The following is a 12,432-nucleotide window of genomic DNA, read 5'->3' as shown; positions in this document are numbered from 1 at the left end:
TTTTATTATAAAATTTTTTGTTTAAACCAATCTTTTATCACCTTAAACCTTCTTCAAAAAAATAACTGAAATAGAATACGCTAGTTATTTTTCTTTTTTTTTTTTCCCTTTAGCCACACTGCATGCAGGGTCTTAGTTCCCCGACCAGGAATTAAACCCATACCCCCTGCTGTGGAAGCACTGAGTCTTAACCTCTGAGCCACCAGGGAAGTCCTTAGGCAATTTTTCCGTCAGTTTATTCTCTTGTTTGCTTCCTGAGCTCGTGGAAATGAGAGTCCCTAGGCTGGTAGAGAAGTTAGACCTATCCTGGGCTTGGCACCATTTATACATTGGTTGTTTGTGTAGGGAATTCTGTGATAAGCATGTCCACGAATCACAGCTTAATCATTGTCTTGAATAATAACTGCTGCTTAATACCCTTAGTATCAGACTGCCTGATCTTTTAACAGGGAGGCCTGGCGTGCCGCAGTTCTTGGGGTCACACATAGTCAGACACAACTGAGGGACTGAGCTGAACTGAACCGAACCTTTTGAGAAAGTTGTCAGCTATACTATTCTGGATGCACCATTGTAAGGATTGCATATTATAGTCTCCATACTTTCAAAATGAAAAGACCATCAGAAATTTAAAAACAAGCACTTGATTGATACACAGAGGACCTACATTTAGATTCCAGAATCTGACCTGAGGGACTCAGTTTTTCTGGGTTTTGCTTTTCTTACCTACAAAATTCAAACTATTGTTGTAGGTTCTTTCCAACTCTAATACCCTATGACTATCTGAAATTTTAGTTTAGAAAACATAGTGATGGTAGATGATTTGCCTTTAGGGTGCCCACACCAACGGGATCTCTTTTATTCTCCCTCAAGGACTTCCCTTGGATTTACAAAACTGACTGAATAAGGAAACAAGGGGTTCTATAGTTTTCTGTTTGTCCATCAAGTTTTACATCTGCACTTCTTTCTTTGTTAGCATATATTTTGGTATAAATATATCAGTGGCTTTTTCTTGTTTACACTAGCTTTAATATGTTGATTACTCAGGCTGTGGGTGATGAAAAGTCATATCGCTGTCACCATTTCTATTTGGGAGTGCTGTAAGGGTCACTGGTTTTCTCAGAAAGATGATACAAAAGATTCACTCCACAAGAGTGGGGGCAAGCTTGTGGGTGTGTGCTAAATTACTTAAGTCGTGTCTGACTCTCTGCAACCCTGTGGACTGTAGCCCACCAGGCTCCTCTGTCCATGGGATTCTCCAGGCAAGAATACTGGAGTGGGTTGCCATGCCCTCCTCCAGGGGATCTTCCCGACCCAGGGATCCAACTCATGTCTCCTGCAGTTCCTGCATTGCAGGTGGATTCTTTATTGCTGAGCTACTGAGGAAGCCCAGGCATAAGACTAACCTCTAACTGAAGGAAAACTCTATAAAACACACAAGCCAAAACAGAGTCAATCCTCTTTCAGTTCAGTTCAGTCACTATCGTGTCCAACTCTTTGTGATCCCATGGACTGCAGCATGCCAGGTCTCCCTGTCCATCACCAACTCCCAGAGCTTACTCAAGCTCATGTCCATCAAGTCAGTAATGCCATCCAACCATCTCATCCTCTGCCATCCCCTTCTCCTCCTGCCCTCAATCTTTCCCAGCATCAGGGTCTTTTCAAATGAGTCAGCTCTTCGCATCAGATGGCCAAAGTATACATTGGAGTAAATAAAAATTAGTAAATCAATTCAATTCACCTGTTAATCTTTTTTAAATGTGGCTACTAAAAAAAATATTGATTACATGGATTGCTGTATATTTCCATTGGATGATGCTGGTTTAGACTCACTCTGTGAGCTCCCGCCTCCAGGCATCCATGCTCGATAGTTTCTTGAGGATTCTAGTCATCATTTATTCCTCAGGTCCCACATGCCAGTCACTTTGTTCCCATGAAATGTGTGAGGAATGTGTCCTGGCAGCTTTCGTGACTACCACATTCTGCTCTCACTGAAATCAGTTTTTTATTTTTTATTTTTTTCTGCAGAGAAACACATGCATTTTTGTTTACTTGGTTTTGTTCTCATTTCTCATATTATTCCTCTAAGGTTATTTGGCAGCTCATTAGCTGTAGGACCTGCACAGATTTTCCTGTGGGTTGGAGGTTGTGGACCAAGCTTCTGTGTCTCGTGGATCATTTCTTGTGGTTGGAATTGGGCGAGGGGTGGGGATGGGCAAGGATTTCTCGTCGTTTTCAAGGAGCACTCCAGTCTTCTGATAAGTATTATGTAAATATTCCCCAGCAGTCATTTTTAAAACGGATTTCTTGCTATGTCACGTGTCAGGGTTCCAACTTTAACTTAGAAAACCATCTTATTTACGATTTTTGCTTTTTCCTTCGGTCATTTTCCTAATGGCTCAGAATATTGAGGTTGAAACGCATGCCTCTCTTATTGCGATAATCCAATTTTGCCTGTGTTTTCCACCTGCCATCAGCAGTGCCTCTGGTCTTCCATGACTTTGTTAGTCACCAGTAAAAATCAATATTAGGAATTATTGGGACCTGCAGTCTGATGCTGAGTGCCCGGGAGAGTTCTCATGTCACCGGCAAGCACTTCAGTGAAGCCCTTCATTTGTCCAAGGTCTGGTCTGGTGCGGGTACCTTCCTTGCATGGTGCTTGTTTGGGGGGGGAGCAGTGGTCATTTTCTCTTATGCCCAGAATTACTGCCCTTTCAATGTGCCTGCAGCTTCTGTTCATCCACAGACTGGTGTTTATTCTGGCTCAGTGTGCCTCCCTCTTTAAATAGATGGTATAAGGGCGCATGGCTGGGCTGTCAGTCACTGTGTTTGCCTGTCTATGCCTGGGTCGTGGTACCCAGAGAAGGGATGTCGTCCTGATGGCCAGGAGAGTCCGGAGCTTTCTGAAGCAGATGCTGCCTCTGCGTGTCATCCACGTGGGCAGCTTCCGGTGGATCAGGAGGTTGCCTGCCTTCTTGCTGCCTCCCAGCTGGTTATGTTTCGCAACTTGTGGGAGACTTCATGGAATAAGGAGTTTTGCAAACAATCTTGACGAAACTGCCGTTCCTTAGGTGTCACTCCCACTGGCTTTTTATTTAATGCTACTTTGGGGCCCTTTGTTGGATTTATCTTGTTCATTAGCATTGACTTGAACCTCCATTTTATGTCTGACTTCTTTATGGGGCTTTGAAAGACCAGTTCATAGGAAATATATATCAGATCTTCTATTCCTGGAAACTCAGTTTTCTCATCTATCAAGTGGAAATACTCATTCACATATTTGTTACATTCTCACCAGCTTGCTGAGATAATCAAATGAGATGTGGATATAATGAGTTTTTATTTATATAATAAAATACAAGATGCATACTTTAATTTGAACTTCAGATAAACCATGAATTATATTGAATTGGACATACTAATACTAAAAAAATGTTAATGGTTTAGCTAAAATTCAAATTTAAGTGGGTACCCTTTCTTTAATCTGCCCACTCCTGAGAACATAAGCATGCTTCCTGTTCTGCTGAAATTAGGCAAATATAAGTTCTGCAATACATTATGTACATTTTTGTGTAATTACAGCTATTCATGTCTTTCAAATAACAACCATACAATTAGCTTTCATCAGTCTTAAAAATCTTGCAGCAGCTCTATCTCTTTCATAATGAGTAGCTGTGGTTTTTCAATTTGAGCGTGAAACTTTAAATATATGACTCTGAAATTTGTTTCCATAACATAATTAGCAGTTCGTATTTTCACAAAAAGGTGAATATTATGAGAATTTGGGCCAAAACAGTGTCGCCCTATTGTCCTGCTCTCAGCACCGATTCTTCACTTCCTAAACCACTTTCTCCTCCTTGTCTCTCTGGGGAAGTGATCTGTGATTGACAGGAAGTGCCAACTTTCTCCTTTCTTTCTAATCTCAAAATGGTAAAGACTGATTGAGAAGCTTTTCTGTATTTCTAGCATTTTTTTAACTTCAACTGACTTCAGTTAGAGTATTGAATTTCAGGAGTATGGAAGGTGTGTATGGTTTTATTTTTCTGCAGCAAATTTTTAGAGCTGATATTTTCTCAGCTGAAACCAATTAAAATGGTTTTCTTCACTCCTGTTTAGTTTATGATGCTTTTAGAGGAAATATTTTGGAATTGGTGGAGGATTATTTCTTGTTTCACCTTCACATTGACTGATATCATATTTCTTACTAAAAGTTGCAATTCAAAAGCATTAATCAGGAGTCTTTTTGGCAAATGTGCAAGTGACAAGACATTCCTGTAACATTTGCCTTCTTTCCCTGCCTTTCTGTCTTTCTACTTTCCTTCCTTCCCTCACTCATCTCTTCAACCTCTCATCTGGCACGTATTCAGTAACCTCCACAGGCCACAGAGATGGCCACTCTGTGGACATCAGAGAATGATGCTGACAGCGTCTGCCCTCTTGGAGCTTCATCATGTCAAGTGTAGAAGCTGCAAAACAAGTAAATCAGTAATTAAACCCTGGAAAATATTATAACACAAATATAACACACACACACACAAAAATAAAAACACTCTGAAGGCCCTCCCACAGTCACCCTAGTGCCAAAAGAACAGGGAGCTTTATGAATCGCCTCTTGTGACTGATGCTTCATGGTGAAGACGACCCAGCAGAGGCACAGAGGGTGGTGAGTGTTAAAAAAAATACTCACTACATAAAAATTGAGAGTTATGTCTTATTCAGTGGGAATTTTTTGGACTTCAGGCCTGGGAGCCAGCATCTCAAATAACCCTGAGAGAACTGCTCAGAGGAGGTGAGGGGGTGAGCCATGTTATATACAAGTTTTGCAAACAAAGGCAGATAGTCTGAATGTCAAATGTATTTTTTTTGTAAATTAAAGAAAACCAGGTATCCCACATTAAGGAATTTAGCACTTTTCTATGTATGGGAAGTCAGAGTCTGGGCTCACTGAAATCATCCCTTTGACATGCACCTCAGCTGTCTGGGACCAGTGTCCAGCGTTTTCACTTCCTCAGCTTCCTTTCCTCCCAGCTCACCGTGGGGAGTGGCTGCAGTCTAGACGGCGGGTTTTCTTCTGCTTCTGGAGTTCCCTCAGGGCTGCAATCACTGATGACCGTGACATCCTTGTTTACTGATACGGCAAGAAATATTCCATGTCTCAATGGACAAGCACCTAAATTGACACTACCGCACCATTCTCTGAAGTGCTAAGTCCTACAGTTTTGCTAGATCCCTGGATCGAACAAATCCCTGGATTTTTTAGTCAGCTGGAAAGTAGATACAAGGTGTGCAGAAATATACACCGAGAAATTTTGGTCAATGATGGTCAGTACTTTTAAATCAAATTTTTAAAGATCTTTTAAAATTTGTTTTTCCCACACAGTTGCTTAAGAATCCAAAGTGCATATATGAGCATATGGATGTTTGCATCGTTATTGATTTGGTTTCACAGAGTAATAATCCATGAGCAAAAGAAATAATCATCAGGCAGTTGTCTTTGTTCACCTGTTGGATAGGATTTAGTTCTCTCACCCATGGTTCCTGTGAAGACAGTGTGTTGCTGTTCAGTCACTAAGTCACGTCCGACTCTTTGTGACCCCGTGGACCCGCAGCACGCCAGGCTTCCCTGTCCTTCACTGTCTCCCAGAGTTTGCTCAAACTTATGTCCATTGAGTCACTGATGTCTTTCAACTATCTCATCCTCTCTCGTCCCCTTCTTCTCCTGTCTTTAGTCTTTCTCAGCATCAGGGTCTTTTCCAATGAATCGGCTCCTCACATCAGGTGGGCAAAGTATTGGAGCTTCAGCATCAGTTCTTCCAATGAATATGCATGGCTGATTTCCTTTAGGATTTACTGGGTTGATCTCCTTGCTGTCCAAGGGACTCTGAAGAGTCTTCTCCAGCACCACAGTTTGAAAGCATCAATTCTTCAGTGCTGGTAACAGTCAAAACATGACAGTTATTCAGTTGGACTCCCGCCTATTCTGCTGCTCCACACCTAGACTCCTGCATTGCTCTAAAATGTTCTATTTTATCCAAAGAGTCTTTTTTTTTAATGTTTATTGGAGTATAGTTGATTTGCAGTGTTGCGTTAGCTTCAGCTATACAGCAAAGTGAATCAGTTGTACATACGCATGTATCCACTCTTTCTCAGATTCTTTCCCTATGTGGACCATTACAGAGTATTGAGGAGAGTTCCCTGTGCTAAATAGCAGATTCTTATTAGTTATCTATTTTATCCATAGTAGTGTGTATATTCCCAGGTGGTGCTAGGGATAAAGAACCCGTCTGCCAATGCAGGAGATGTAAGAAATGCAGGTTCAATCTCTGAGTCAGGAAGATCCCCTGAAGAAGGACATGGCAACCCATTCTATTATTCTTGCCTGGAGAATCCCATGAACAGAGAAGCCCAGTGGGCTACAGTCCATAGAGTCCTAAAGAGTTGGACGCAACTAAAGCAACCTAGCACTCACACATGCATGCACGCACATGGGCACTCTGTATTCCCAAGAGTCTTCCTTAAGCCTCATCAGAGCCTTGGTCCTCACTGGATAGTGGCAGGCCTGGCTCCTAACTTCAGTCTCAGACCTTGTTTGATTGTCAGGATTTCCCAAAGGGCCACAGGGGCTCCCTGCCTTTCACTGGCCCCCAGGAAGCCTGGCCGTTCTGTCTGCCGGTGGATGCTGAAGTCACCTTCCGTGAAGTTCCCACTTGGTTTGCACCACTCTCTTGATGCCCTGCTCATCTTTGTTCCTTTGCATCATACAGGCAGGAAGACCTGAACATCACTGGGTTGAACTTCCCACCAGCTAGGAACTGAGGTCTCCAAGTCAAAATTAGATTGACTCATATAATAAATACATACAAATTTTCTTGCACACTGAAGTGTGATTATTTACTAAAATGTTGCCTTGCTGCACAGTCTGCCCCCCTGTTCTGTCCATCCCCCTACTTTGATGTGTGTTCACAAACACATTCTTAAAGACAGGTGCGTGTATGCGTGCTAAGTCACTTCAGTCGTGTCTGACTCTTTGCAACCCTATGGCCTGTAGCCCACCAGGCTCCTCTGTCCGTGGGATTCTCCTTATTTTTAATCTTCCCAGCATCCATTGCAATTTTGTTTGTGCTTGAACTTTCTTAAAAGTTACATGTTTAACCAGAGGAATCGGGTGGAGAGGGAGGTGGGAGGGGGGATAGGGATGGGGAACACATGTAACTCCATGGCTGATTCATGTCAATGTATGACAAAACCCACTGCAATGCTGTGAAGTAATTAGCCTCCAACTAATAAAAATAAATGAAAAAAAAAGTGACATGTTTAACCAACTAGCCTAAAATAAAATTGAGCAATGATTTAGTGATATTGAATATATCATTATATGCAAAATTAACAGTCAGTTCATAATCAATGTGTAGAAGGCAATGGCAACCCACTCCAGTACTCTTGCCTGGAAAATCCCATGGACAGAGGAGCCTGGTAGGCTGCCGTCTATGGGGTCTCACAGAGTCGGACACGACTGAAGCAACTTAGCAGCAGCAGCAGCAGCAGCATAATCAATGAATAATCACTGGAGATGTTTCAGATACATATTCCTTAATGAACTCAGGATACCATATATCCACTTCGGTAAACATCCTCTATCTCTAAAGCCTCCCCTAGGAATGGAAAACTGGAAAGGTAACTTCTGTCCAGACCTTCAGAGATTAGCAGATCAATCAGAGGCCTTGAAGCCAAAGGTTCTGGATTCCACTTCCCCTTTGAGAAGACTTCCTAGCCCCACTGTCTGTGTTGATAGAGTGAGAATTATGATGTTTTGAAACTCAGGTTCCCGTGGGATTTATTCAGCCAGGGTGATCTGAGGAGCTTGCCAGCAGCTCTCAGAGGTGCTTCTAGAGGGTAGGATCCATGCCCTGGATTGGCAGATTGGCTGGAGGGGGTGGGGTTTCACTTCCATGCACCACATACAACATCCTATGTTTCAAGTCTGTGTCCCAACCCTGAGGGGTTGACTGTGCCGTGCCCCTTATTGGCTGTAAGGACCCTCCTTCATGTCCATCACAGCCACTCTGGGGGAATCTGTGTGGTTCAGGTGACCCTGGCCCTCTTGTCCTGGGGCAGCACTTAAGGCCAAAATGAGTGTAAACACGTGATGAGCAGAAAATGTGGAGGAAGGAGGGAGTTTGGGTCAAAATGGATGTTCAGTAGGATGGGTAAGAAGAATCCATGGAGCTGAGACCCAGGAAAGCATTCCAGAAAACCAGACAGACAGAGAGAGAGAGAGAGAGAGAGAGAGAGAGGATGTCTAGATGCAGACACACAGACGGATATACTTTCCGGGCAGGAAGGATGCAGGAGCCTCCTTTGCCGCCTGCGTATCTGCGGCCATCTGTCAGGTGGGGTCCGCTGTGTTGGGCAGCAGGGTCAGCTCCTCTGTCTGACACCGAGAATCCAGCCCCTCTCACCTGATGTTCTCCATGGGATGGTGCAAAGCCGGCTGCTTTGGACCATGGTAAGCTCCGCTGTGGGCTTTCCTGGTGGCTCAGATGGTAAAGCGTCTGTCTACAATGCAGGAGACCCTGGTTCAATCTCTGGGTTTGGAATATCCCCTGGAGAAGGGAATGACAACCCACTCCAGTACTCTTGCCTGGAAAATCCCACGGATGGAGGAGCCTGGTGGGCTACAGTTCACTGGGTCGCAGAGTCCGACACGACTGAGTGACTTCACTTTCTTTTTTTCTTTCAAGCTCTTCTGTGCTCTGGGTCTCGGGACCTGTGTGGGGACCAGGCAGCTGGTAGCCAAGTGGCCCTCATCCCAGTTCTATGTCGGCTGTGCTGAGAACTGTCAAAATACTGGTGCCTGGCCTTACATCCAGCATGGCTGACCAAACACGTCCAGAGTGGGTCTCCGGCATTTGTCCAAGCTCCTCAGATGGCCCTATGTGCAGCCTGCCTGGAGAAGCCTGGTGGTTTAGCTGGTGAGTGACGGTGAGACCGCAGACCTTACTTTTCTATGTTCCCTGTTGCCTTCGCAGATTACGGCACCATTAAGAAGGTGCGGGCGCCCCTGACCCAGACCTCGGGTGGATGTGTGCTGGAAGAGATGGAACTCTTCACCGAGAGGCGCCCTGAGCCTGTTAGAAGCCTGCGGATCCTCCACAGCCAGAGCGTCCTGTTTGTGGGCCTGCGGGAGCATGTGGCCAAGATCCCGCTGAAGAGGTGCCAGTTCTACCGCTCGCGCAGGTAGGGCAGCCCCAAGGGTGGTCCGTCCCACGTGCTGGCGCTCCTTGTAGACACCCCACCCAGGGAGAAGGTTCAGGAGCCCCGAGGATGTTCAGATTTCCTGTGTCTGAGAGGGCTGGGAACCAGAGCATCCTTGTGTGTCCTGCATCCCTGGATGCAGAGGCTTCTGATACACACCAGCTTGCTATGACGACAATAATACATCAGTCTCCCTGGAGGAAGAACTGCTTATGACATCTGTAAGCAGTGTGTCAGGATTGAAGTGAATTGTTCAGTGAGTTTGGAGAAGGACATGGCAACCCACTCCAATATTCTTGCCTGGAGAATCCCATGAACAGAGGAGCCTGGAGGGCTGCAGTCCAAAGGGTCACAGAGTCAGACACAACTGCAGTGACTGAGCACGCACTCAGCATTGAGTGATAATGCTGATATTTGGTGTTCCTGGATTAATCTGGCACAAATTATATGTATATATTGACCTGGTCACTAAAGTATTTTAAAGCTCTCTTTCTTATCTGTGTGTATTGTATGTCCAGTTGCCCCCTTGTCTCCGACTCTTTGCCACCCCATGGACTGTAGCGCACCAGGTTCCTCTGTCCATGGGATTATTTCAGCAAGAACACTTGGAATGGGTTGCCATTCCCTCCTACAAGGGATCTTCCCAACCCAGGGATCAAAACCCACATCTCCCGTGGCTCAGGTGGATTCTTTATCACTGAACCACCTAGCAAGCCCCACTTTCTTATCTAACACATACTAATCATACTAACCTAATGGAATAATATGTATTATGCAAGATTTAAGGCACTCTGCAAAGTAGGTATTCTTATGCAGAAGAAGGTTCTTGTATTTAATAAAAATCATTACCGTATTCCTTTCTAGATGGTTTTAGACAGCACAGTATATAATAAAATTCCTCTTTTGGTATCAGAGTTTTGAGAAACAAATAACATTAGGGCCTTCCCAACTAATAATGCTCTTGTGATTGCTGATAACAAATAGTGATATTAATTAAGGACTATCTTGTATGTAACTGCTTTTCCCTAAATGTAACCAATGGCTGCTTGTAGTTTGTTCTGCTTTATGTTTCCTGCAGCACTAGCCCAGGACAGAAATTATTCTGGCCCAGGTCTTCATGGCTCAGTGGTTGACAGGGAAGGCTGGGGTCTTCTCAGTGGGAGTGTCACAAGTTCAATGAACCTGAAAGGTCGGTCACCAATCTTCCGGTTCCAGGCCAGCAAGTGCTGAGGATGTGACATAGGACATCACGCAAGAAGTCAGACCTGAGCCATACACAGGTGTTTCTGGTGCCAGGATGGATGTTAGTGTCTTGCAAAAGGTTTTAGCTGTTCAGTTGTGTCTGACTCTTTGTGACCAACGGACTGTAGCCCTCCAGGCTCCTCTGTCCATAGAATTCTTCAGGCAAGAATACTGGAGTGAGTTGCCATTTCCTTCTGCAGGGGATCTTCCCAACCCAGGGATCGAACCCAGGTCTCCTGCATTGCAGGCAGAGCAGGAGGCAATTTCCCTTTTCCAGGCACTCTGCTAGCTCAGCAACTTGTAGCTGCAACTTACACAACTAGATCCTGAATCAGGTCAAACACGGCAGGCATCATCTGCCCGCCTCTCATCCCCCAGGCAACCACACTTGCAGCTCAGTCATGAACCACAGGCACCAGTGGCCTCCAGGCACAGCTGCCCAGGAGGCGCTAACAGTCTCCCCTGTTCCTTTCAGGAGAATAAGCCCCTTGTCTGTCTGTATCAGGCTTCTGGGAGGACAGGATTTTACAGTTCTACCCAGAGCTGAATCTGCCTGCTGTTTTCTTGTCCACTTGCTCAGGGAAAAGCAGTGAGAGATGATATTTATTGTAAACTGATAGACTGTGATCCTCTGTCTGCTCACCCAGACTGGGTTAGTTTGTATTTGACCCTGAAATGCTCCATTTGAGGACAGAGAATCTAAAGATTTCAACCCAAGAGTTTCTCTGAATTTCTTCCAATGTTTTTCTGTCATCTTCCTCTCGTAGAAAGACAAGAAAACCTCTCTTAACATTCCCTGGAGAAAAAAAAGAGAATCAATTTTTAAGAAACTGATATCTACATGACCAGATTTTTATAATTTATGGAGAAACAGTGTGTTTTTTCCTAGACAAAAGCAATTTTAATTTTCAAGAAATATGCCTAAAGAAGCACATTGTTAATAGTTGTTAAATATATAATTTTTAAATAAAAGTATTTATTTTTAATGAAGAATAATTGCTTTGCAATCTTGTGTTGGTTACGGCCAAACATCAGATGAATTAGTCATAGTTATATCTATGTCCCCTCCCTCTTATTTTTTCTTTTTTCAATTTTTATTTTACATTGGACTATAATTTTTTGACAACTTTATGTTAGCTTCAGGTGTACAACAAAGCAATTCAGCTATGCATGTTTTTTTTTCAAGTTTTTTCCTCTTTAGGTTATTACAGAATATTGAGCAGAGCTCCCTGTGCTATATAGTTTGTCCTTGTTGGTTACCTATTTTAAAGATAATAGTGTGTATACGTCAGTCCCAAACTCCCGATTTATCCCCTCAACCACCTTCCCCTTTGGTAGCCATAGTTTGCTTTCTAAGTCTGTAAGTCTGTTTCTGTTTTGTAAATAAGTTCATTTGTATAATTTTTTGAATTCCACAATATAAGCAATTTTATAATGACATTTGTCTTTCTCTGTCTGACATTTCACTTAGTATGGTAATCTCTTCATCCATCTTGTTGCAAGTGTCATTTCATTTGTGTTAATGTGAAAGTAAAAGTCACGCAGTCACGTCGAATCCTTTGTGACCCCATGAACTGTAGCCCACCAGGCTCCTCTGTCCATGGGATTCTCCTGGCAAGTATACTGGAGTGGATAGCCATTTCCTTCTCCAGAGGATCTTCCTAGGAGATCAAACCCAGGTCGCCCGCATTGCAGGCAGATTCTTTACCATCTGAGCCACAGTTTCATTTGTTTTAATGGTTGAGTAATATTCCATTGTATATATGTTCCACATGTTCCTTGTCTATTTTTCTGTCAATGGACATTTAGATTGCTTCTCTGACATGGCTGTTGTAAACAGCACTGCAGTGAACATTGGGATGCATGCATATTTTTGAGGCATGATTTTCTCTGGAAATATGCCCAGGACTGGTATTGCTGGATCATATGGAGCTCTAT

The 12,432-nt window shown here is 43.7% G+C and overlaps 1 protein-coding gene across 5 annotated transcripts in view; it reads left to right on the top strand.

Moving 5' to 3' along the window:
• SEMA5A (semaphorin 5A) overlaps window positions 1-12,432 on the top strand; it is a 534,007-nt gene that overhangs the window by 407,340 nt on the left and 114,235 nt on the right. For all 5 annotated transcript variants that reach the window (XM_065905244.1, XM_065905242.1, XM_065905243.1 and 2 more), the window contains one exon: window positions 9,027-9,234. In XM_065905244.1, the coding sequence (XP_065761316.1) occupies window positions 9,027-9,234 (208 nt within the window). The remainder of the gene's footprint in view (window positions 1-9,026; window positions 9,235-12,432) is intronic.

The sequence above is a fragment of the Muntiacus reevesi genome, chromosome 14 (genome assembly GCF_963930625.1).
Source record: "Muntiacus reevesi chromosome 14, mMunRee1.1, whole genome shotgun sequence".
Lineage (NCBI taxonomy): Eukaryota > Metazoa > Chordata > Mammalia > Artiodactyla > Cervidae > Muntiacus > Muntiacus reevesi.
The sequence above is the reverse complement of the archived record's forward strand: the minus strand, read 5'-3'. Positions and strand labels throughout refer to the sequence as shown.